Below are 25,313 nucleotides of genomic sequence, written 5' to 3' on the forward strand. Positions count from 1 at the left end.
ACACACACACACACACACGTATATATATATATATATATCTAGTAAGTTTGGTATGGTTCCCAGCATGCAGAGTAAGCAGCAGGTATACTTGGCCTCCTGAGCCCACAGCAACAGCACAACCCACACTTGATACATCCAGGACGACAATTCCAATACTCAAAAGGGCAGGTGGTGCTTGGGTGCTATGTCTGATTTGTGTGTATGTGTGCGTGCGTGCAAGGCTTAAGCAATTCTTGAAAGTCTCGTAACTGCACCTATCAAAAATAAATACCCCCGGGGAAGGTTTGAAAAGGGAGAGCTGAGAATCCAATTCTAGGAACCACAAAGGGGCAAAAACAGTTCAAGGGTGTGAGCTGCTGCAGAAAGATGAAGACAATTAAACAAAAAACACCAGCATCTGAGTGAAGGGACTGTGGTCTCTCAAATCGGGATGAGGTGTGTGGGGGGGTGCAATTTCTTTTTCTCCCCCTCTCTGCAAAAATCAAAAGTCTAGCACAGTTGATAAGGTAACACAGAATTTAATTTCTTACGGCGGTTGAGAGCTGAGGAATAAGTAAGGATCCCATTTCCCCACAATCGCTCTCATCCATTAGTCAGATACATTTCAGGTACCCGGCTTCATTAATTTCTAAGACAAAACAATTGAAGTGTAAACAAGGTGTAGACAAAGTGTCTTTTTCAAAACTGGGTCTATGGGCTGTAATCACACGCTGTGCGTGATCTCGGTAACAGCAGGGGCTTGCTTCCCTTCTGTGGGAGTGCTTAGGATTAGGCAGGATAAGAAGTTTCCCTTCCCTTCCGCCTTCAGTACAAACAAAGGTTGCTCTCTCCCATGTGAAAATCTTTTTCTTTTCTTTAATATTCTATGGGAACTTACCTGAAAGGCTGTAAAAAAGAAAAAGAAAAAAAGGGAAGCAAAACAAACAATCGATGAACCCCAAAGCAACATTACAATCTGGCTTCTTGGCTAGTCCTCCAAGACCACAATCTCTACGTTGTGGACCTGATGCTGGTGCTCATCAACCTCAGCCACCACCTTCTCCTCAGTCCTCAGTTCTGTTCCCAGAATCACAGCTTTGGCCCCGGATTCTTCCGACTCGGCTTCTGGATCAGGTGCCGGGTCGATTTCTATGATGGTCTGTCCCTCGTCTGAAGTGCCCTCGACAGCCTGGAGGGTAGAGGTCAGGCCAGACTCCATGGCCACCAGTTCCACAGGATTCACCACGGTGGCCACATTGGCAAGGGTGCTGCTGTCCTGCATGGCAGCTGAACTTAGCAGGGCCAAGCTAGAAGATGGGTGAAGGGTCACGGTGTCGGAGGAGCTGGTCTTGGAGGAAGAGACCATCGTGGCGTAGCGGAACTGCGAGCCTGACGGCAAGGTATGGACAGTCACTGGGCTGGAGCCCTGGCTGATGGTTGCCATTGGAATGTTGCTCACAGAGAACTGCTGCCCCATGGGTGCAATGGTGATGGGCGAAATCACGGTGAACTGAGGCTGCTGGATGGGGGCGGAAGGGCTCAGGACTGTGGCCGAGGCTGGACGCTGCAACCGGGGCCTCTTAGGAGGCTTGGGAGTGCTGACAGGCATGAGGACCACGTTCTGAACAGTCTGAGACTTTAGCTTCTGATCCCTGGCAAACTTCTTCTGCTCCTCCAGCTGGCGGTCCAGGTCTGCAAGGAAAAATTAAGTTACACAGTCAGCCGGGAGAAACCTTTGAGAAGCTGCCAAGAATACAGGGGCTCCTCAAAGCGCCAAAAGGGAGGGGGGGGGGAGTGAGAAAAACAGATTATTTTCACAAGGGTAGCAAAGCAGCTTCTTGGCAGGGAAAGAGTTTTCAGCCACTTCTGCTGAAAATCAAAAGGATGGAAAGGTGGGCGGAACAGATTGTCTCTGCAGACAAATCCGATTCTTTCAGGGAACAAAAATGGGAAGGGGGTGGAAGGAGGGAAATGACAGCCAAGAATCTCCCTCCCTAAATACTAACCTCCGAAGAGCAACGCTATGGAGGGCAGGCATCAAGCTATTAGAATGAAAGATGCATCATGTGTTAAATATTCAAGCCTACAACATGTATTTAAACCATCAAAAGTGTCCTCAAACACTAGAAAACTGTGGGAAGAGGCTATCATACTTGTGTACAGAAATCCAAAGCATTGGTATGCAATTCATACCTTCTGGCAAGAAATGGAAATCCATACACAGCTAATACTAACCCTACCAATAATCTTAAATTTAATAAGTCACTGTACGCAATAGTTATCAAAGGAAGTGGAACGCACATATGCACACATGCCAAAACATTGGTTTTAGGTAGAGAAATGGTGCTTTAACTTATGGAAAAACTAGGTATGAATGCAATTAAAATGCACATTTTAAGAATGCCAGTACTCTTTCGTTTGTAATTTTATTTGTGTGTCGCTTTTCTACAAAAAAAAAGAAGGAAAGAAACCATGCCCAAATTAGCTGATGACAAAGAAAACAGGAATGCATTTCAAAATCATACCATACAGGAACAATTTTTAATAACATGATACAACAAAAAGACAATCAAATATAACAACATACAACCCCCCCCCAACCAACATTTTAGCATTGTAAATATAGCAAGATAATACTGTATTAACAACATCCAAAAGCCAAAATAATAAGTGAGCTTGGTCTGAGAAAAGCCCCTCCCATGATGTTGCTCACAATCTCTCTCCTAGAGCAGTTTGTAAACTTCTGAAGGCAAGGGGTAGGATAGTCAGAAACACCCCACCCATATTAGCCTCTCTCTGTGTGGGTGTTACTGTGTCAGGACTGTAAGGAGCAAGGAAAGAGAGTTACAGTAACAACAAAAGTCCTCTAACTTCTATTTAAATAGCAAGGGAAGCCACCAGTGGCATCAAAAGCAGGAACCAGGGGGAGGTAATATATATATATATAGAGAGAGAGAGAGAGAGAGAGAGAGAGAGAGAGAGAGAGAGAGAGAGAGAGAGAGAGAGAGAAACCATAAAAGGGGAAATGGTTTAAAACTCCCCCCAGTCCAGACCCTGCTCAGCATCTCCCATGACTGCTATTTGCATTTTTTTAAAATGATTGTGGAAAATGTAGTAAAAAAAGGCAGGGACTCAGAATGGCAATAGATCAGGCATCCCCAAACTTCGGCCCTCCAGATGTTTTGGACTGCAATTCCCATCATCCCTGACCACTGGTCCTGTTAGCTAGGGATCATGGGAGTTGTAGGCCAAAACATCTGGAGGGCCGCAGTTTGGGGATGCCTGCAATAGAGGTTGACTATTTTGAGCCAATTCGCTGCCAGGACCTCCTACTGTAGGAAGCCTAAATCCTGGGTCCTTCTGGATCTATGGAACTGCCCTATACAAAGTCGGATCATTGGTTCATCTGACTCAATATTGTCCATCGTGACTTTCCCAATACCTGCTTCCTGAGCATTTACCAAAGTTGCCAAAGATTGAACTTCGGATTTATTTATTTTTTTGGCATGTGTTCTACCACTAAGCTATGGCCCTTCCTGAAAAAGGCTACAGCCTTGCTCCATAACTTACTGTAGCGGGGGCGACGTCTACCACTACAACAACTACTGGTACTGAATGTTCACAAAATACTGGGGCATTGCTTCAAGAAGAAAAGAGAGGGCTGTCTTGCAAATGACAGTTGTTGTTGTTTTAAAAAAATGACAAGGCTAAAAATAGCACTTCTGGGCCGAAATTGTATAGCAGGGAAGCACACTGTCCTCACAGAATATTTGAAAAGGGAAAAAAAAACAAGTTTACAAAATGATACAGACATTGGAGAACATTGGTGGCAGCAATGGAATATGGAAATCCGAATAATAAGAAATTACAGTATCTCTTTAACAGAAGAAGGGCAGTCTTGGGAAAAGTTGACTAGGCTGTGAGGCGAAATGAACAACAAAAGCACATTTATTGCACAGTGAGATGATAGATTTAGAACATCCCAAGGAATGTGTTCCCAGTCATTAGCATACCTGCCAGAGTATAAAGAAACTGTTCTTCTCCCTGATCCGTTTGACTCTTCCTGTTGTCCAGCACTCTCTTGACAGTGTCCATCAGGCCAAAAGTGTGAGCAACATTATTTAGGACAGCAGCATCTACAGAAAAACTTCCATGGGTTATTGTCTAGTTTTCTAAACGGAATCCAACATCCAGACAGAGAGAGAGAGAGAGAGAGCACCTCATCAGAAAGAGCTTGAACCTCTTCTATTTGCCAGTACTGTATTACCTAATGCTTCTGCAGCTAACACAAGTGATCTTGAATGAAGTACAGAAGTGGTTTACATATTCTTGTTCATTTTGAATATTAATAAATTAATATGGTGCAATGGGTCAAGATCTACATCAGAAGGAAATCAAGACCAAAAACCATGAAAAGTTCCTCTTGACAGGAACTGCACATGGATAACTGTTGTGGGATGTCCAAGCATCTCTGCTGGCATTTAACATCGGCAGTGATCCTTGGATGTTTGATTAAAAGCAGAAACTAGGCCTTTAAGGATTAGGCCAGAAGTCTCCTTAAGAGCGTCAGAAGAGTCCTGCTGAATCAACCAAAGGCCTATCTACTCTAGCAATTTGTGTTCCACAGTGGCCAACCAGATGACCATGGAAGCCCACAAAAGGGACATGAGGGCAATAGTATATCCCACTGTTGTTTCCCAGTGATTGCAAGTCAGTGGCATGCTTGTGCAAATGCAAGTGAGAGCTATTTCAACCAATCGTGCATCCCATCAAGATCCGGCCCATATACAGCATAATCTGATACAGTGGAACCTTGGTTCCCAAATGGTTTAGTTGACAAACAAATCGGCTCCCAAACGCAGCAAACTTTTGTTTGGTTTGCAAACGTTTTTTGAAAGCCGAACGTCTATTTTGGCTGTCGGCATTGTTTCCAGGGCCAATCAGCCAATCAGAAGCCGCACCTTGGTTTTCAAACATTTTGGAAGTCGAACAGACTTCCAGAGCAGATTGAGTTTGAGAACCAAGGTACCACTGTATAGGTTTACTCAGAAGTAACTCCCACTGTATTCTCTAGTTTAGAACTGCAACCTATAAAAGAAAATCCTGCACAGTAGTCCTTATAACAATCAGCTGGCATGGAACAGGTCCTGTTCTATTTCATTTGGTCAATGTAATAACTGTCATAGAATTAGAGCTTGTTTTCTTCCCTCCTCACCTCTTTTTTGTGTTATATATTTTCAACTGTATACCCGTGGGCAGGGACTGGTTGAATCGACTATATTGCTATTATCTAAACTACTGAGGAAGTTTCACTGGGGAAAGAAATCATTTTAATTAAAATAATAATAAACAAAACAAAACCCAGGCATCTCAAAGCAAATCCCCATGTTACGTTTTTATGCCTGCTGGTTCACATACTGTGTGTTAAAGGTAAAGGTACCCCTGACCGTAAGGTCCAGTTGCGGGCGACTCTGAGGTTGCGTGCTCATATCGCTCTATAGGCCAAGGGAGCTGGCGTTTGTCCGCAGACAGCTTCCGGGTCATGTGGCCAGCATGACTAAGCCGCTTCTGGTGAACCAGAGTAGCACATGGAAATCAGTTACATTTAGCATGTGCGCTCTCTTTCTCTGTGTGTCTAACCTAGCTTGTTGCAAGGATAAAATGGAATCAGGAGAAACATGTATGCCACCCTGAGCTCCCTAGTGGAAGAGTAGGCTAAAACACAATAATCCATCAATCCAACTGATTATTGTTATTGTACTGGAGACTTTCCCCTTATGGCTAATGTAGCCCTGAAAAGGCAACCACAGCAACTAGAAGGATAGAGAGAGGACTTTTACATCACTGACCCCCAAACCTCCAAAGGCTTTCACCAAGAGGTCTGAAAGCCAGGAGCTGCTCATGCCCGCCTTCCCGATTCAGCCTACAAGACTCTTATGAACAGCACAGAGTATTCTAGTAGCTTTAGGGGGGGAAATTATTTAGGAAACAGAATGTTTTGCTTGTTGCCCTGTTTTACTAAGGAAACCACTCAAGAGAACCCTTTTTGTTGAAAAGAAAAATATAAATATTCTAAATATTTTACCCACCCCAAGTTGTCAATACCTGGTCATGGAACTTCCCAGATAAGCTCGCTTGGCATTGGTGTTGATGTGTTTTCGGCATAAGGTGAAGACTATATTTACTTTTACAGTGGTACCTCTACTTACGAATAACTCTACTTATGAATGTTTCTACTTACAAATGGAGCTCCGTCCGCCATCTTGGATGCTGTTTAGATAGGATTTTTTCTACTTACGAATTTTTAGATAGGGTTCTATCTCCTTCTGAATGTTGCAGACAACTTACGATTTTTTTCTCCCAATGCATTCCTATGGGATTCGACTTACAATTTTTTTTGACTTACGAATGTGCGTTTGGAACACATTAAATTTGTAAGTAGAGGTACCACAGTATTTGCTTGGCCATTCCAACTTGTTTTATGGCTGGTAACAACACAGTACTATGCATGTCTGGCGAGAACTAAGCCCCATTCAGTTCCCCACTAGGGGGGTTTATGGGATTGCAACATTGTTTTACAGCCATTCTGGATTTTGGTGAGTTTTGCTGTGGCTTCTGCAATTTTTAAGGGCTGTATGGAATGTTAATCATACTCAGAACAGACCCACTGAAATGAATGGGAGTGACTAAAATGAATGTACTGTGAGTGGAATTCAGCTGAATAAAACTCATTTGGGGGGGGAATTACTTTTATTTATTTTAAAACATTCATTAGCTGCCTTTCTGGAACATGGCTTTTATAGTGTTATTATATTTGGAGGGTTTCAAACTATACACCACCCTAGGAGTCCTGTACTGAAGGGAGGATTATAAACTGACTTATTAAATACAGTGCACAGCTACACATCACAAAGATAAAAAGAGCATGAAAGTCTATCCCACTGGTAGTCATTTCATATTGACATGGAGACTGCTGACCTCCTACCCACCGGTAACCTGGAAGGGTGACTGGCCAAGCCTCTGCTGAACACCTCTCAGCACCTCTTCTATCTCCTTCTGAATGTTGCAGACAACTTCTTCCATCAACCCCACATCAGCGATTCCTTTCCAGAACATCAGTGTGTCCTCTGGCATAAGGGAACAGAAAGATTTAGAAGGAAGTATCAGTTGGCAATTGCACTGCAAAGCTAAACTGGCAATCATACCAAGTCCAGTAAACCATCATATAGCAGGAGGCATATCTGGAAACTGGCTTCTAAGGCTGCAAAGCTGCACACATTTCCATGGAAGCATGTGCTGCTGAATTTAATGGGGCTTAGTCATGAATAGGCTTGCATAGAACTGTGCTGTAAAACGAGCCATCAGGGCACTCACCTTGCAAAAAAAATTTTAAAAAAATTCCATTCAGCTCCAAATATAGAGAGCAGCAGTAGGGAATTCCATATTGCTATAAAAGCTACGTTTCATGACTTCTTGGAGTTTGTTTTACATCCCATCACACCCTGCCCCCAAAGCATTGCAAAGCCTTTAGAGAACAGCAACCGTAGCAGTTAAAGCATCAGCATTAATATATGAGCACTTGGAAATGGGCATTTTACATCTGCATTCCTCCCATGTGTTTTCATCAGCCTCCCAAAATCTGATCATCTTGCTGTGTGTCCATTTTCTTTAATTCTCACCCATCTTGGACACATTGTCAGGTTGAAAAGCAGCATATATTTGAAGTAAAGCAATATATGCAAACTGGGTTGTTTTTGTTGCCTGAACAGTATGTTCTAAATAAGACAACGGAAGCCATCCTTGTGGTGGAGACCTTGGATATTTTAAAAAATACCAAATCACAGGGCATGACACATGGACTATGCTGGACTTGGAAGGATTAGACCAGCCTTCACCAGCCTATTGTTTTGGACCTCCAGCCTGGATTTAAGAAACTCATGGAGTATAAGACTATCCAGCTGCAGAGCCACTATGCCAATGAATACTAGCTGCTTAGGAGGAAGAGCTAATGAGGACTAAAAAACCAATTGAAACAGCCAATTAAACAGTCACCAAGATCGAAAGCAGAGCTTTCCAAATTTTAGCACCAATTAGCACATGGTGCCTCAGTTTCCGGGGGGGGGGCAGATTTTTCAAACTCAGTACTTCAGGCAGTCACACATTTAGGTATAAGCCATCAAGCAAGGGGGCACTGCTGAGCAATGTGCATGCCTGTATGAACCAGCCAATAATTGAAATAGTGTCCAAATGGCCGTCTCCAGATGACAGCTGATGCTTCACCATCTACAACAGGGTTGAGGAATCTTTGTCCTTCCAGATGTTCCTGGACTACAATTCCCATCATGCTTGGCCACTGGCCACATTGGCTGGGGCTGGAATCCAGGACCATATGGAGGGCCATGGGATCTCCATCCCTGATCTATGGCTATGAGAATGATCTTCAGGTCAGCTCTCTGCTAACCCTGCTTCCTCCCCCCCCAAAAAAAAACCCTCTCCATGTTTACCATAAAATGATCTCATATGGCTCACCATCCTATCCATCAGACCCCACCTGTGAAAAACTCTCTTAACAACTCACTATTCAAATCAGAATTTTGGAAATTCAAATGTTGAATATTGGGGGGGGGGAGAAGCCCCATGGATTTTGAAGTGTGAAGTTTTACACGCAAATTCCGATTTTTAAAACATGGGTGAAATGTCTGCCCCCTTGCAAAAAAATAATAATCTCTAATAGCAACTTTGTGTCTTAGTGTTCAATTGTAAAAAATATCTTCTGGACGACAAGTCCAATGATATCACAGTGGCCGTGGCAAAGTTTCTTTCAGTAGTCATCCGAATCAAAGATCAACATACCCATGACTAAACAACCCCTGGGGGGTTGTCTGTATGAATCTGTATTTTATTCTGAATCCATGTTATGGGTCGTTGAACCGCAATAAAGATTATTATTACTGTATTATAAAAAAGAGGTTTTGAATTTGTTAATTTACGGTTTTATAAAATTTGTTGTTAGTCACCTTGAATTCTCCGGAGAAAAGGTGAGATATGTTTTAAATAAATAAAATTACAAACACAGTTCTTTGCAGCATTTTGCTGCCTGAAGATGGGGAGGGGGAGCCAGGCTGGTAGACTGCTAAGCCATTCAGGCAAACAGCAGAGACATACCTGAAATCTCCTCTGGGTCCTTCTTGATTCCCTCCTCAGTTGCCATGGTGACTGCTGCTGTCAGAGCACGGTTCCATTCAATCCCTTCCTCCACACTCTCCTCAGACACTGTAATTTGAGTGATACTTCCTGCAGAAGGGAGGATACAATTGAAGATGCTTCACTGCCCAGGCTGTCACTGTAGCTTCCCCCTATATACACACACATGGCCACCCTGATTCGTAATACACGGATTGAACTAAGCAAAGTAAAAAACCAAGGGCCAGTTTAAAGATCAATAACGACAGCAGCTGACAAAACCACAATACCCATGCTGTATATTCCAAGCACCTGCCATGCAGATACTGTACTGAGCAGGTGTAATTGTCTTTTAAACTATGTCCACTCTGCGTAAATAATTGGGGGGGGGGAGTCTCCATGTGGAAGCCATAATGGGCTGGTTAAGGAAAAAACAAACTTATCCAGAAGCAACAGTGTAATGAGGGAAGCCAGATCATATTCCCATGCTCACTGAGCACACCTCCCCGCCTGCAGGCTCTTCGGATGTTCTTGCACATGGGCATAATTTTTTCACGTGACCACAGGCCTGAGCTGCACAAGCCAATATTTCACATACAGTCTGAGAGGTGACCTATGCATGTGTGATTTTACATGTGTTTCCCCTATCCAACTGGAAGAAGGCACCATCTTTCTATGGCCTTAAGATGAGACAAAGATGACAGAAGGCAAGGCTCACTTATTAGCCCAGGCCGTGGTCAACCAGATTCGTGGAAGAAAGGGACCACGATGTGCTCTAACGTCCCAAAATGCAATAGGATCAAGATCTCAGTTGCACCACCATCAACGAGCAAGGCACTGAACTAACAAAAAGTGTAAAGGAAAAAGTAAATCGATGGGAACAGAAGGAAAGTCAACAAATAGTAGATTCTCAGGTACAGCTGGAGCGGGGTGTTACTGGTTTGTTTTGGTTTTGTTCTTGTTTTTATTACGTATTTTGTAATTGTATTTTTATGTTGTGAACTGACCAGAGATGAAGGATGGTACACAAATTCAGTAAATACATAAATAACTTTTATGTGCTCATCAAGCAATGGAGGATTACGATAAGAAAATAGACGTGTGTGTGTGTGTGTGTAATGCCTACAGGCTTATATTAAGTGGCTTGGGCACAGTTTTATGGTAATGTTTGAATTTGAGAGACATGGGTTTAAAGGTTGGCAATTGGGGCTTTATGATTAACATGCTGTTTCTTACCCATCCCAAGCCTTTGAGATGAGATGAGCTACAAGTCAAAATGAAATAAATACATTTCAAAAGGAACCAAGGTATTTGACTCCATATAGGCAAAACCAGCTAAATGTTTGAAATGTAATCACAGGACAGCTGATTAATCTTATTCTTATTTTATTTTACACATTTGGTGGAAGTGAAAGACAATTCACATTTTTGGTATACACTCAGGGGCATGAGTAATGTGCCATTTTGCAACTGCACAACACAATGGCATGATTTAGTATCAGGCAAATTGTTCTGCATGCTGAGAATCTAATTTTTCTTTCTTTCTTGTAAGATTCTAGTCCATATCGATGCACTTGTAAGTGTGTGGGCAACATTCGGTGACATTTCAGAAGCCAGCAGGTAATCCAAACAGGATGTCCAGTGGTCAGGGGTAGGGCTTCACTGCTCTGCTTGGCAATTTGCTCCTTTTTACAACTAGGAGAAGCAAAGTAAATTAAGCAAATATATGGAATTGCAAGCAAATTTGCATGATTTATTTTTTAAAAAATTAGCTTGTACTGGCACAGCATTTGGGCTATGTTGGTGTAAACATTTTTAAAAAAATTTTGATGCAAAATGAATAAACCCAGGTACTGTATATAAAATGTACCAGCTGTGGACTGAATCAGAATCAGATTGATTTAATGCATTTTTTAAAAGCTTCAGATCCACCCACAGATAAAGACTTAATCTTCTAACTGCAGGGAAAAAAAGGAAAAAAGAGGAAATGGAAAAGTTTCTCTCACTAATATGACTAAAAGTTGACTAAAAGGTCGGCGAAATATCATAATCTTGTTCATATGAAATAAGGAATGCAAATAAACTGAAAAAAACTCTCTCTTAGAATCTGTTTTACAAAGGAACTCATGCCATGTACTGTATGTGGCACTCTAAAAAACCACAACCCATTTTTCTTTCTTTCTTTTTGAAGCTACAATTGTTGCCACCTGTAGCATGAACAGTGGTAAGGCTCCAGAGAGTACAATATTAATTTGCCAGAAGAAAAGCCTGAATGGTTTAGTTGTAAAATACCCCATTCTGTACATTTTTAAGAACCAAAAATAAGGGGGAGGACTCAGCACACTGTGAAGAAGGTTCTCAGTTGTCTATACACTTAAAAATTGTTTCCTAGAACCATGGAAATTCCCATTCATTTGCCAAGTGTTTCTCAAAGAAAGAGAAGAACAGTTCAGAATTCATTAAAAACAGAGAGATCCAGCAGTGGGTAGAAGAGGTGGGGGTCCTTATGATTTCCCCAAGGATAGGAAATTCAGGTCTACTACTTTCGCTCTATTCCCACTATACTGTTCTGTCACTGGGGTCCCTCCCAGGCAAAGTAAATCCCATGGGGAAAAGGAGTAGGAAGAAAACTGTTTTAACATTAGCTCATTAAGAGAAGACAGGATGATAGGGAAATGGCAGGCAGCAGTGCCACGAGGTAGGAATGAATTCTACTCCTGTTCACCTGTTCCCTACCGTCAGCGGAGGTGGGAGTCTGTACCAGGCTTTGCTGCCCTGGCACCGGTGCCCTGGCACTGCTGATCAGGAGGTCAAACTTGGTGCTGCGACAGGTGTTTGTGCAAACCTTGTCATGCTGGTAGAAGTCAATTTGCCCAGAATCCATCATCTTTCTGCAAAGAGAATGAAAAAGAAGAAGAGATCGTGTGAAATGAACCTTCTGTTTGGATTCTTGCCTGAAGTCCTCAAGGCAAGAAGATGAAGATTTTGGGCATGATGCATTTTTAGAGGCGCTCAGGGCCGTCTGGTACTGGGCACCTTTGCAATCACACAGAACAATGCTAGAACTTGCTATTGGATGCATTGCTCAGCATACTTCTTTCTTGTAAATTTTACCTGGTGTAATTTTAGCCAATGTGGTGTATTGGTTAGAGTTTCGGACTAGGACCTGAGAGACAAGGGTTTAAATCCCCATTCAGTCATGGGTGACCTTGGGCTAGTCACTGTCTCAGCCTACACAGGGTTGTTGTACGGATAAAAGGAGGCGGAGAAGCAAGTACAGTACCTTGCAGTCCTTGAAGGAAAGGTGGTATATACATGCAATTAATTAATTAATTAATTAGCAAAGAAAGGTTAGAAAGGTTTGTGGGCAACATCGGGCAAAATCTCAGAAGCCAATCGGGAAGCTGAGCAGGCCTTTCTATGCCCATCATGGCTCTTTGCCCTCTTTTATAACTGCGAGAAACAGACTAAACAAATCACAAATTTGCAAGATTTATGTATTTATGTCTCAAACAGATATTTATCCCACCTTTTAGGGTATATAACCATGATTTATAAAAGCTGAAGAAATCAGATTTTGTGAGGACAACCCCATAGCAAAAGCTCTGATAAAAAGGTAAAGGTAAAGCTCTAACATGGTTATCTACTCTACATGCACATTTAGTCCAGGAAGGACTGTTTCTGGGAGTCAGCTACTCTCTGACTCATCACCAAAGCAAGCCAACCCAGAATTACCACTGGCATCAGTGAGAAAGAATGGCAACTCCATGAACAACCCCCTTTTGTGGCAGGGGACACTGCCGTCAAGTCAGCTGTCTGTAGGAAGGACTGGGCAGCACAGTACCCTTGATATCCTGATCCAGACATTGTTATCAACCCCAGATTTAGTCTAGTGTGTGGGAGCTGCCATGGAGCAATTGCTCTTTGCTCCATTACTGATGCCAAGGTATCTGGAAACTCAGTAGACATCAAGTCCAGGGTATCATGGTCAGAGGAAATGCTCATTTGACACTGATAGGGACTGCATGTCCAAACACAGCCCATGCTGTGAAAAAAGTGCTAATTATTGGCCACTCCCTCAGTTGGTAATGTTCATACTTCTGCCCCAAGGACACTCTTCCGATGTTCTTTGAGGGAACATGCAATTGCCAAAAGGATTCAATCCTATCTTAAACATTTGTTATCTCAGAGTGCACCATGCCGAATCCACAGTACCACTTTTAACCAACAGATGAAAGATGGGAACTTAAATGGGGGGGGGGTGTTCGGAATACTGCACAGAAAATTATGCTTTTGGTGGAAGGCTGCTACAGTGGCAGAAGGCCATTACCTCAGCATGATTCCTCCCAGGCGAATGGCTCTCTTCCAGTCCTTCAGGGTAGATTTGCCAGCCAGATGAACAAAATGCTTTGGGCTGATAAGTTGATCATTGAACTAATGAAGATAAAGAAGAGGGTAAATGGGAGAAACTCTGTCTCATACGCCATCTCCAAGTCAGCACAGCAGCCGCCATCAATCACAGGTGGACATTGATCAAATCACACCAGGAACTAGCGAACTTAGTTTTCGCATCTAGAGAGAGAAAGGGCAGACAGAGCTTCCTTTATCCCAGTATCCTATCTCAGCCAGTGGCCCATCTAGTCCAGCATCCTACTCTCACGGTGGCCAACCTGATGTCTGTGGGAAACCCACAAGCACGACCTGAGCACAGGCACTCTCCCCAACAACTGGTATTTGGAAGCATACTGCCTGTGATTGTGGAGGCAGAGCATAGCCATCATGGCGAGTAGCCATTAATAGCCTTGTCCTCTGTGAATTTGTCCAATCATCTTTCAAAGCCATCCAAGCTGGTGGCCATCACTGCCTCCTGCAAGTTCCAGTTTAACTTGCACTGCATGATAAAAGTACTTTATTCTTCTCTCTCAGTACCCTCTCTTACACTAATGTAGTATTAAAAGATGCAAGGCCATCTTTCTGCTCTTCTCTCTGCAATGATCAGATACAAGGGAGAACAGGAGGGATACTGTATTCTTCATGCTACATGATAAACAGCATCTGCAAAAATTTCATCTCCAACACTGCTATTGCAGGTTCATCAGGCTTAATAGGATCAGAGGAAAATGCTTTGAATGCCAATTGCTGGGAAACGAGAGTAAGAGAGTGGGGAGGGATCATGCCTCGCATTTCGCTTGTGGCCTTCCCAGAAGCGTTTGGCTGCCCATTGCAACAGGATGCTGCACTAGACAGGGCTTAGGTCTGGTCCCGCGGGGCTCTTGTGCTCTGTCATTCTTTGCACCTGATCACCTCTGTTTTTATTTGCCTTCAGAAACAAAGCAAAACATCCCAGACAACAAGAAACGAAGACAGTGGCAATGACACTACTATGAATTGCCTTAGGCCAGGGCACAACTCACTTGTGAGCCCCAACACTCGCCTCAAAATATGGCATCTCCTCCTTCAAGACTGAGGTCAAGATAACCTGCATTCCTATTCTGCCTCAAGTGTGTGGTTATAGAGAAGTTGTGAGGCCTTCCCTACCAAGTCATTTCCATAGGCACCTCCTGCCATTGCTTCAGGACCCAATTATGCTTCAGGACCCAATTATGCCACTGCCCTGATAAGCTGCAGGGATGACTTACAGAAAACAGAAAAGAAGAATCAGCAAATTGAAGCAATTTCAAGTCTCACTGGAATCGCAACTGGATTCATCGCTGGATTGATTAGACTGAGTGTTCTGGTTCCCACTGGTCAGCCCTGTACCGTACCAGAGAATCAGCAGACGTGGCAGGCATGCTAAGTGGGCCAGCTCAGCTATTCACCCACCTTAATCTACTTCCCACCGTTGACTATTTGGTGTGATGTGCTTTCTCTAATGCTGGGTTAGAAACTGGGCCCCTTTTATCATTACCTCCATCCAGACTTACATGCCAGACTTTTCTCATTTGTCTTTCAAGGCTTTATCACAAAATGTATGGATAGTATACCTGAAGGAGCGTCTCCACCCCCATCGTTCTGCCCGGACACTGAGGTCCAGCGCCGAGGGTCTTCTGGCGGTTCCCTCGCTACGAGAAGCCAAGTTACAGGGAACCAGGCAGAGGGCCTTCTCAGTAGTGGCACCCACCCTGCGGAATGCCCTCCCACCAGAGGTCAAAGAGAACAACAATTACCAGACCTTTAGAAGGCATCTCAAGGCAGCCCTGTTTAGGGAAGCTTTTAATATTTGATTTCTGTATTTTAATGTTTTGTTGGAAGCCACCCAGAGTGGCTGGGGGAACCCGGCCAGATGGGCGGGGTATAAATAATAAATTATTATTATTATTGTTGTTGTTGTGGTGGTGGTGTTGGTGGTGGTGGTGGTGGTGGTGGTGGTGACCAATGGAGCACTTTCAGGATTCCATATTCTCTTTTCCCAACACTGCTAAAAGATGGCCCCTGCCAGTTCCCTATAACCTGGGGCATACAATTACTGGCTGAAGCCAACTGCCTAGCGTAAATGGGTTGGAGGCAAAAGAGAGACTAATTAATAAGATGGTTCAAACCTCCCAAACTCCTTATACCATATTTTTCGCTCCATAGGACGCACCTGACCATAGGACACGCCTAGTTTTTAGAGGAAAACAAGAAAAAAAAATTTTGCTTTCTTGAATTGTCCTAGGCATAGCAGCCAACTCCTAGAGGCCTAGGTGCCTTTGCCCCCCCTTAAATATTTGAGGAAGCTTCTTTTGCAAAGGGGGAAAGCTCCATTTTTTAGGATCAGCTCAAAGTTGCTGAGTTTCCCTGCAAAGGGAAAAAATCCTGTTTTTATGGGGTTCAACTGACAGTTCTGCAGCTTCTTCTATAGGAAAGGAAAGGGACCACATTTCTACAGTTTCCAGACAGATAATCTAATCAGCCAGTCACATGTCTCCCTCTGCAGACAACAATTGAGGCCTAAGCAAGGGGCTGGGAGGGGCCGGGAAGGGAGCTAGCTCTCTTATCTCCCTCCCAGATCTCTTGCAATCAGCTGCTGTGCTGGTTCCTTTCAGCTCATTCCCCCTTGTTAGCCTTTAGCTCTTTCTTTAAAAAAGAGAAAAAAGTATTATCTGCCTTTAGCCCCTGGGCAATCCGGCTCCAGGGACCACACATTCGCTCCATAAGACGCACAGACATTTCCTCTTACTTTTTAGGAGGAAAAAAGTGTGTCTTGTGGTATGTGCCCCAGGTGGGATTTCCATAAGAAGAATCCTGCTGAGTCGGATTAGAAGTCCACCTAGTCCAGCATCCTTTTTCTACAGTGGCCTCCATAAAGCCTACAAGCAAGATTCTGTCTCCTGAAATGATAGTGCTAACACTAGGAAACGTGCACACACAGGTCCCACTATCCAAACACAGTACGTTAGGTGGGTGTCCACATAATGAGTTGGTGATTTTAATTGATTCCAATGGGAAAATTTCTAATGCATTCCAGACCACAGAATTTTGACCCCCAAATCATGAAAAAAAAACTGTAAAAACCCTCCAAAAGGCAAACAAGGAAGGAAACAAAAATGCTTTCTTATTTATCCAGTCTCTCCCCCTCCCCTCCCCCATGGTTTCTGTTGAAACAGCTGTCGCAGACTAGCAAAACACACAAAAAATAAAGCTTGCTTAAGGCTGCTTATTTGCTTACAGTACTACACATAGGTCCAGCTATTTGGGTATCTGAATCTGCAGTGTGTATAGTGCGGTTTGGGTACTAATTCCTTTTATTCAGATAATTCTGTATAATAAACATTTGGAAAGTGGGACCTGCATGTACTTCAAATAATCCTGCTATGGAAATTCCAGTGAAACTAGAAAATAATAAATAAATGATAATAGTTATGTCAAAAAACAAGCAACAGAGAACAGAAAGGGGGGAGATGGCAAGGACAGGTTTACTGTGCTGTTACCTTGACACATTTGACATTGATTCCTGGGCAAACAAATTTCTTCCAGAGCAGAATGGCTTTGCTCTCTCCACAGGTGATGGGGTAGGCAATCTCAATTTCTTCATTTGTTTCAATGGTGCTGGGGTCTGTTGATAGAAGAAGGGGAAAATAAGAGACCATTCCTCTAGAAAGCACATGCCATTTATATAAATATATGATGCTGCCTTGTATCAAGTCAGACTACTGCTTCATCAGTGAGCAGCAACAACACTCCAAGATCTCAAGCTTACCAGATATCCTTTTCCCTGGAGATGTACATAGAATCATAGAGTTGGAAGAGACCACAAGGGCCATCCAGTCCAACCCCCTGCCAAGCAGGAAACACCACAGATTGAACCCAAGACCTTCTGCACACAAACTACGTGCTCTACCACTAAGCTACAGCCCCTTCCTTAAAGGGAGAGGAAAGCGTTTGGGCTCACTTAACAAAATGCACCAAACCAGTCACACAAACCGTAGTGTGCTGCACTTAGAGAAAACATCGAGCTATGGTTTGATGCTAAAGGCTACCCTCCTCACCTTACATGCAAAGAGGGAAGGGATGGTATGATCATGGATAACTATGACTTATCATTACATTTTAATGGAATCTCTGCCTACATTAACCATCATGGCTTGTATAAGACCTTGTCTGAAGTGGTTTTCTGGACAACATAGCACTCTTATAACTACTTCTGGAGCCCTACCTGCATATCCACCCAACCATGGGAGTAGAAGAACTTTGGTACACAAAAGCTGCAAATTATGCTCCGTGACAACTCTGTTGAAAATGGTGTCAATGCATCGTATCGCCACAGAGGAAACTTACCAATGCCTTCTTCAAGCTTGTGTATGGTGTGCGTTTCCACGGCCACTACAGCCGTACTGGTCTCAGAGCTCTCTTGATAAACCCTGCTGTGAAAGTACCCACTGGTAAGCGCATTATGTAAAGCACAGAAATGATTTTAGAGCTCTGCATGGCTTGAAACCAGAGAATCTGAAGGAAAACTTGCCTCCATAATCAGCCTGCTCAAATGCCGAGATCAGCACCCGAGGCCTTTCTCCGTGAGTCAAGTAAAATTGAAATAGTTTATAAACTAACTTCCTCTTCCCAACCTCAGCCCCTAAATCCTATCTACATGGGCTGGGGGAGAAAACCTGCAAATACATGTCCTCCATCCAGTTGAGAAATGAAAGCTCAAAATTGCATCCCCACAACATCCTGGTATTGCCCTTGCATTTTCAGGACTATTTTGGAGGCATGAGATCTAGAAACTTCAGTTGAAATTCTCTCTTGCACACAACTAATAAATGATACAGGAGTCTTTGCCTTTCTTTATGTCTACCCTGTGGACTTACATCTCAATAATTCTAAATGCTACACCCAAGACTGAATTCTACACAGAATCATAGAAACACGCCTAGCTGATGACTTGCCAACTTACCCTTGTGGCACTGGCTGCAGTTGTAGTATCACCTGAGTTTTGGTATCTTCTGGGTTTCCCCCTTCATTTCCTTCAGTTGGCACGACGACAACATCCCCTACAGGGATGCTTACTTCAGCATTTGCCATTTGCCCACATGAAGTCCAAGAGAATGGATGACAAGTGTGCTGTAGCAAGAAATAAGAAGGTGACTTTGATTATTATTTTTTGCAAGGACAAACAAGTTATCATCTCTGGCGAAATAATGAGAGATTTTTTCACAACCATAACATGTCACATGTGACCACATGCACTACCACCTGTAGCAAGAGCTCATCAAAATCACATTTGAGTTGCTCAGTTAATCTTTCCATCACTGAAGTCCTGGGAAGGGGAAAGTGCTTGCCCAACGTTTTTCTTTTTCTTTTATATATAATACAAGTACATCTAAAAACTGCAGAGAGAATTCATCACCTTGTTCAGAGACATGCCCCTTTCTCTCAAACTGGTGCAATATGGTCAGATGCAAAAGAAGACAGGGCACCTGCAGTTTTGCCAGTTGTGTAGAATGAATTTCAGCAGGTGTAGCTTGCAAGACAACTATAAAAGATGCAGGAGTCCTATCCTCTTCTGGAAGGACCGGGTTTTTAACTAGCAAATTTATACAACCAGTTCATTGATTAAGGACTGCAATCCTACATACAATTTTTTGGAGCAAAGTCCTTTAAACTCAACATGACTCACTTCTGAGTACACATGCATAAGATTTCTCTATCAGATTTATTTAATTAAGCAACAGTCCTAGCAAGCTGTGAGCCATACCACGTGCCGTAGAGGAAAGACAGAAAGTAACACTCCTACGATTCTTCCCACAGAGGTCTACAAAATTATATTATGGGGCAACTAGAGCATAGGGAACACAGACACTCCATTGAGCGGTTCAAGATTCAAGAGATTATATATGCCTGTGCTTTCTCTCTGTCCCCTCTCTGAATCATATGAAAGGGTTCAGCCGAAGCAAACACCAGTGTCCAAAACTGAAGCCCCAAAATGTTTGATTTTTGTGTACATCTGTGATTTTTATTTGGTTTTAAGTTGCATTACTTGTGTTGTGCTGTTACCTGCCCTGGAACCTTAAGCTGAAAAATGAGCAATACATATTAACAACAACAACAACAACAACAACAACAACAACAACAATAATGCATTGGTCTTCAACTAGTGGGTCAGGACCACTACCAGGTCACAGGCTGCACAGCCACTCTGCTATGGTACAGCTAAATAGTCAAAATAAAGAAAAGCTTGCTTCATAAAATTCATGTTTGGCTGAAAGGTAGGTACCAGGTTTGAAATGATAAAAGGCTACTGCTATAGTGATCATGAGTCAGGCTAGGGAAGACAGGAGATACAGGCTGTCTGGGCAGGAGGAGCCCACCACCACCATTCCATGTTGCTAAAAACTACGCCCCATTAACTTCATTTTCAATAAATAGCAGCATACCCTCCATCCATTTAAAAACCAACATGGCTTCCCCCCCAAATGGTTCATACCGTATTACAAAAATGCAGTTGTCTGACAATATTAACATTACAATGCAAAATGTAGTAACAAATTCCCTGCAACCCTTAACAAACTACAGTGCCCAAAATTCTTTGAGGCAAAAAATGTGTTTTGAATGTGCTTTAAAAGTACAGTGTGTATATAGTCTTAAAAAGCTGTCCATCTAGCTCAACACTGTTTGCTCTGACTGGCAGTGGTTATTCAGGGTCCCAGCTAGAGGGTCCCCATCCCACCTCAACAGCTACCAGATATTTTCAACCAAGTGACAGGGACCCAAACCTGGGACCTTCTACATTCAAAGTTCTAACACTGAGCTATGGTTCCTCCCTATTAAAGTTTACTATGTGGCTCTTATTGAAAGAAGAGTATCTGTTCCATTATTCATTTGGCTTGGTAAGACATAGAAAGCAAAGCTTTTTTTGGCGTTATGATCCTAGGAATAGCCCACAGGGGTCTGACAAACTGTCCATTTGGTCAGTTATCTTATTTCCAAGTCAGATATCTCTGGGAAGTCCACAAACAGGACATAAGCCAGCAGGCATCTACTTTTGGGGTTCCCTATCAACATACTTTTTAATGGAGACTACAATTGAGCCGAAAGTTACATATAGCCATCATGCCGCATAGCTGTTGATAAACCCATCCTCAATTAATTTTAAAGTGATCTGAGCTAGTGGTGGTCACATCTTGTAGAAGTCGTCGTCCACAAATTAGGCACTTTTGTCTGTTAAGATACAGGGATGAAAGAGTAGATCTGGAAGGTAATTTTTGACAACCAAGTTCAGGAAACAAATTATTAAAGGCACTATGCATATTTACTTAAAAGAAAAGCCCACTGATTTGAAGTGATCCCAATACTTGCAGCCTTCCTAGACATGATTACTCAGGAGTCCTACTGAATAGTGTTTACATCCAGGTAAGTATACAACAGACCACAGCTGCAATTTCAGGTTGATTAAAATTAATAATGATAAGTAGGGTCATACCCATTGACTATACTATGTTTGACAATTCAGAATGCCTAGCTGCTTATTGTTATGGGTAAAGGGTGTGCTTTAAATGTTGAGATAGTCCATGAAATCATATTTCTGCCTTTATCCTTCCCATCCCCTTCAAGCGGTTAACAGTTAGTGTTTGCTCTCTCATAATCCGCTCTTCTTTGGGTGAAAAAACCCTGCTTTCTTCCACCACCAATTTTCCATAATCATATAGCCCATAAATTGAAGCCATAATGAAAAGATGAAACACTCTGGCTACCAGGAAACAGGCTTTTAAAGAATTGTGATTCCAGCTGGCATATATCTTTGAGATAAATTGCACATTCACCAGAACAGCGATCTACATCGGGGTCATCGGAGGCATAATTTTGCACCCATTGGCATCAATACGTCATTGGCAAAAAAATAAAAAAATGTGCACTTTATGGTTTTTATTTATATCTAATGCAGGAATCACAACTACCCTTTAATCATTATTTATCTTTTATAAATGAAAGCCATTTCTTGCCTCTACACTCACCCCACAGATCTTATTACATCAGAACTATTTAAGGAATAGGACCTAAAACAAGGGGAGACTTGTCCAACGATGCTGTCTGAACTCATAGATTTCCTCTTGAACACAAACTACGCAAGCACCATGTTTTGAAGTTGTTAGGGGCCATCACATTCTGTGGGATCAAGTTTCATATATTGTTTATGCATTCGCAGAGGTATTTCCTTGTTATGTACTCAGGACAGTTGTTTTATGCTGCTCCTTGCTATAACTGAAATAAATAAATAAATAAATAAATAATAAACCCAGTGCTAGAAGGCTTTTCCAGAACTTTATTCTATTAACTTTGAGGGGCTTTATAATATTGTGTTTTACTTAAACTCTTAATTCTATCCATGTCTGGCGTTCCTCACCTTTTTAAGAGGTTTCAGTATCTTGAGGGTCACATTATTTCTTTATTAAAAGCCTCAGGACATGAAGCTTCTCCCTCAAAATAAATAAACGTGCAGATATATCAGTAATATCTTGACTCTGTTAAAAGCCACTGCTGCCCAGTTCAGGAAAGCAATTTTTTTAAAAAGAAAAAAGTGGCAATTTCAGCAGCTGAAGTAATCCTTTTCCCGCCATTGGTCACTTTGCCTCTGACCAGAGCATCTCAGTTCAGTATTGTCGTCGTCGTTGTCATTATTATTATTACTACTGTATTTTAAAAACCTCAACCCCTGCCCCCAAAGTGCCTGAGGGGAACCCCAGAGCGCGGCTTCCGCTCCGCGCCCATTTCCCCTGCCCTCGAAGCCCCCTCTCAGGCCCTCAAGATGGGGAAAGAAAATGGGCGGGGATCCCCGGAGGAGAGGTGTGGCCTCTCCGCGGCCACGCCCACCACCACCACCTCCCTCTCGCTCCAGGCCAGCGGACGACGCGCCAGCAGCCTCCTCCTCCTTCCCCCCTCCCTCCCTCCTTCCCCCCTCCCCTCCTCCCGCAGTGGCGCGGCGACGTCCGCTCTCCCGGCGGCGGCACGTACGGCGGCGGTGGCCGTGCGCAACTCTAGGCGCAGCCCCCCTCCCTCGTCCCTACGCACTCTGCGTCCCGTCCTGGTCCCTCCCGGCTCCCGTAGCGCGGCGGTGGCGGCAGCAACGTCGCCCTCTACTCCCTCCCCCCCTTACCGTCTCCGAGCGGCCGAGTCCGGGGCTGTTAAGCAGTGGGGGGGGAGGGGGAGTAGAAGGAAGGAGCGAGCATGCGCAGGAGTTTCCACGACTCGGCCGCCAGCACTTCCGGCTGCCTCCTGTCTTAAAGGGGCCGCGAGCAATTTGTGCTTTTGCTCCCCACGGCCATAATATGGGGAACTCGGATTAAACTTTGGGGCGGTGGGCGAAGGCGGGTAGGGCTCGGCTTGCAGCCCTTGAGGAAATTGGTTGGTGCGAGGGGGCGGGTGGTCGGGAGCCGGTAGTCGCTTCTCAGCTGCAACAGCCGCAATGGGGCAGCCAGAATAGTATCAATGCTTTTTGCAATTATTATTATTCGTCCAAAGCAGCGGGTAAAAAGTAACACGCAAAATTCATGACACCTCACTGCATGCATGTATTTCTTACCTCGTTAAGGCCGCAGTCAGATGCAGGGAGTATTTTGGGAGTAAGAGCCCCTTGAATCCAACGGGCTTATTTCCTGATAAACATGCATGGGCGTAGCTGCCCCCTCATCCACAAAAATTATTGAAAAGCATTGAAAGTACTAAGTTAACTGAGGCTCTGCCCCCCCCCGTGATGTTCCCTTTTTTTGCAGCTCACTTCTACTCAAGAGTAGACACCACTTAATTTAATGAATCCAAATTAGTCATGCCCATCCATTTCAATGCCTTCATGGATCACTGCCTTGTCGTGGCGAAGGGGCTTGAATAACTCCAAGAAGCTATGAGCTATGCTGTGCAGGACCACTCAAGACGGACAGGTCATAAATGTGATCCACCTGGATAAGGAACTGGCAAACCACTCCAGCATTTTGCCAAGGAAACTCCATGGACATAAAAAAGAAGCTTTGAGAATAAAGTGAGAGTTTCCAAGGCATGCTCTGGTTCATGGGGTTATGGAGAGTAGAACAGAGTAAGATGACTAAACAACAAATCCATTTCAATGGGCCGTGATCTCTCCCCAAAAAAAGCTCAACAACTTTAGGAAGTAGACCTTGCAAGAGGGTTTAGGATTCATCCGCTTTTCAGCAATGGGAAGGATGCTTATTTTCATTTTATTTCTTTAAACTTCATCTGAAGATCACAGGGTGGTTCACATAAAAATGCAAAACGAGAACACAAAATACATAAATAAGAACAGGAACAAACCAATAAACCCCTCTTCCAGGAACACATTTAAAAAGGCATAGAGTGTTACCCAACATTAGTCAAGAGTTGCCCATTGAAATGGATGGGCACGACTAATTTGGGTGCATTAATCCCAGTGGGGTCTACTCTTGAGTAGAAGTGAGTTGCAAAAAAGCAACCCTGGATAATAGAACTCCAAGCAAATCAATAGATGCAAAAGAGCGAGTGAAGTCAAGGTAACTACGTAAATAAATACTCATATTTCTGTAACGTAGGTTTGAGAAAATTATAAAACCTTTACAAAGCATAAGTCTAGGAATACGTATATTTTTTACTAGTTACAGGTAGGTAGCCGTGTTGGTCTGACGCAGTCAAAATATACATAAAAAATCCTTCCAGTAGCACCTTAGAGACCAACTAAGTTTGTCATAGGTATGAGCTTTCGTGGGTCCCTTTGAAACCTGTGATCCTGTATATTTTGGGTAGAATTTATAAGAGCAAACCAGTTCCTTTGCTCAGGACACCAATACCTCAAGGACCACCTTTTCCCAAACAAACCCTGCACTTATCATCTGAGGCCCTTCCTCCATGAGACATCCAGAAGGTGGCAACATGAGAATGGACCTTTTCTGCAGTGGCTCCCCATTTGTGGAGTGCTCTCTGCAGTGCCTTCATTACATATCTTTAGGTGCCAGATGAAAATGTTTCTCTATAATCAGGCCTTTGGCTAATTAACATTCTATGGCCTTTTAAATGTGCTTCTAGAAGGGGGGGTATTAGTTTTTGTTTTATGTATTTTATGTTCTCGTTTTGCATTTTTCTGCTCTGAGCTGACCTATGATATTCAGGCTATATACCGTACAAATATAGTAAATAAACAAATAAGCACATGAACCACTGGAGTCTTTCGCTCAGAGATTGGGATTGTGCACAACAATGCAATAATAATGGAATAATTGCATGAGACATCATGACTGAGGTGCAGTCTGCAGACATGAATGTGATACTATATACAGCGTCTGCATTTCGGTGGTGTGAAGGCACAGAAGATTGATTATTATTGTATCTTCCATAGGCCATAGATGTATTCTTATAAAGTCTGTAAATATTTTCATTTAATTGCATACAACCCAGTATATCTCAAAGCACCATTCAGTTAAATCAGGGGTTGGCAAGGTTTACCTCGCCTGTGCCAGTTCACTCTAGCAGAGTGAGCCGTGGGCCGGATCGCATGTGCGTGAGCACACGTGCCTGTGATTTCCAGCGTCTGCTCAGACGTGATTCCCGGCATCTGCATCTGCGCAGATGCGATTTTCAGTGCCGTGGAAGCAAGTTCCTGCGCTGCGCTAAACTGGCGCAGTGCAGCGTGCAGGGACTCGCCAAACGGACAGCTCGATTCAGGGACGGTTTGTAGGCCAGTTAAACGACCCCCA

General features: G+C 43.3%; 1 protein-coding gene across 5 annotated transcripts; it reads right to left on the reverse strand.

Annotated features, from left to right (window-relative positions):
* Nucleotides 1-502: 502 nt before the first annotated feature.
* Nucleotides 503-22,812, reverse strand: GMEB1 (glucocorticoid modulatory element binding protein 1). 5 transcript variants are annotated; one of them, XM_088672414.1, is made up of 10 exons: nt 22,733-22,812; nt 18,536-18,702; nt 17,920-18,002; nt 17,073-17,197; nt 13,493-13,596; nt 11,899-12,053; nt 9,145-9,273; nt 6,969-7,106; nt 3,993-4,115; nt 503-1,671 (listed from the first exon to the last, which is right to left on the reverse strand). In XM_088672414.1, the coding sequence occupies exons 2-10, from the start codon at nt 18,661-18,663 to the stop codon at nt 968-970; spliced, it is 1,689 nt and encodes a 562-aa protein (XP_088528540.1). In that variant the 5' UTR covers nt 18,664-18,702; nt 22,733-22,812; the 3' UTR covers nt 503-967. The 5 variants fall into 5 exon arrangements, with proteins under 5 accessions (XP_088528540.1, XP_034973793.2, XP_088528539.1 ...); XM_035117902.3 differs by having other exon boundaries at nt 17,920-18,005; XM_088672413.1 differs by having other exon boundaries at nt 17,920-18,005; nt 22,648-22,748.
* Nucleotides 22,813-25,313: the final 2,501 nt, after the last annotated feature.

The sequence above is a fragment of the Zootoca vivipara genome, chromosome 6 (assembly GCF_965207765.1).
Source record: "Zootoca vivipara chromosome 6, rZooViv2.hap1.1, whole genome shotgun sequence".
In the NCBI taxonomy this organism is placed as follows: Eukaryota; Metazoa; Chordata; class Lepidosauria; order Squamata; family Lacertidae; genus Zootoca; species Zootoca vivipara.

Coding starts and splice junctions, on each gene's coding strand:
- GMEB1 (XM_035117902.3), bottom strand. CDS start 18,663: ATGGCAAATGCTGAAGTAAGCATCCCTGTAGGGGATGTTGTCGTCGTG. Junction 17,198..17,919: donor CAAGCTTGAAGAAGGCATTG/GTAAGTTTCCTC, acceptor TTCTATCAACAG/ACCCCAGCACCATTGAAACA. Junction 9,274..11,898: donor GACTCCCACCTCCGCTGACG/GTAGGGAACAGG, acceptor TCCCTTCTGCAG/GAAGTATCACTCAAATTACA.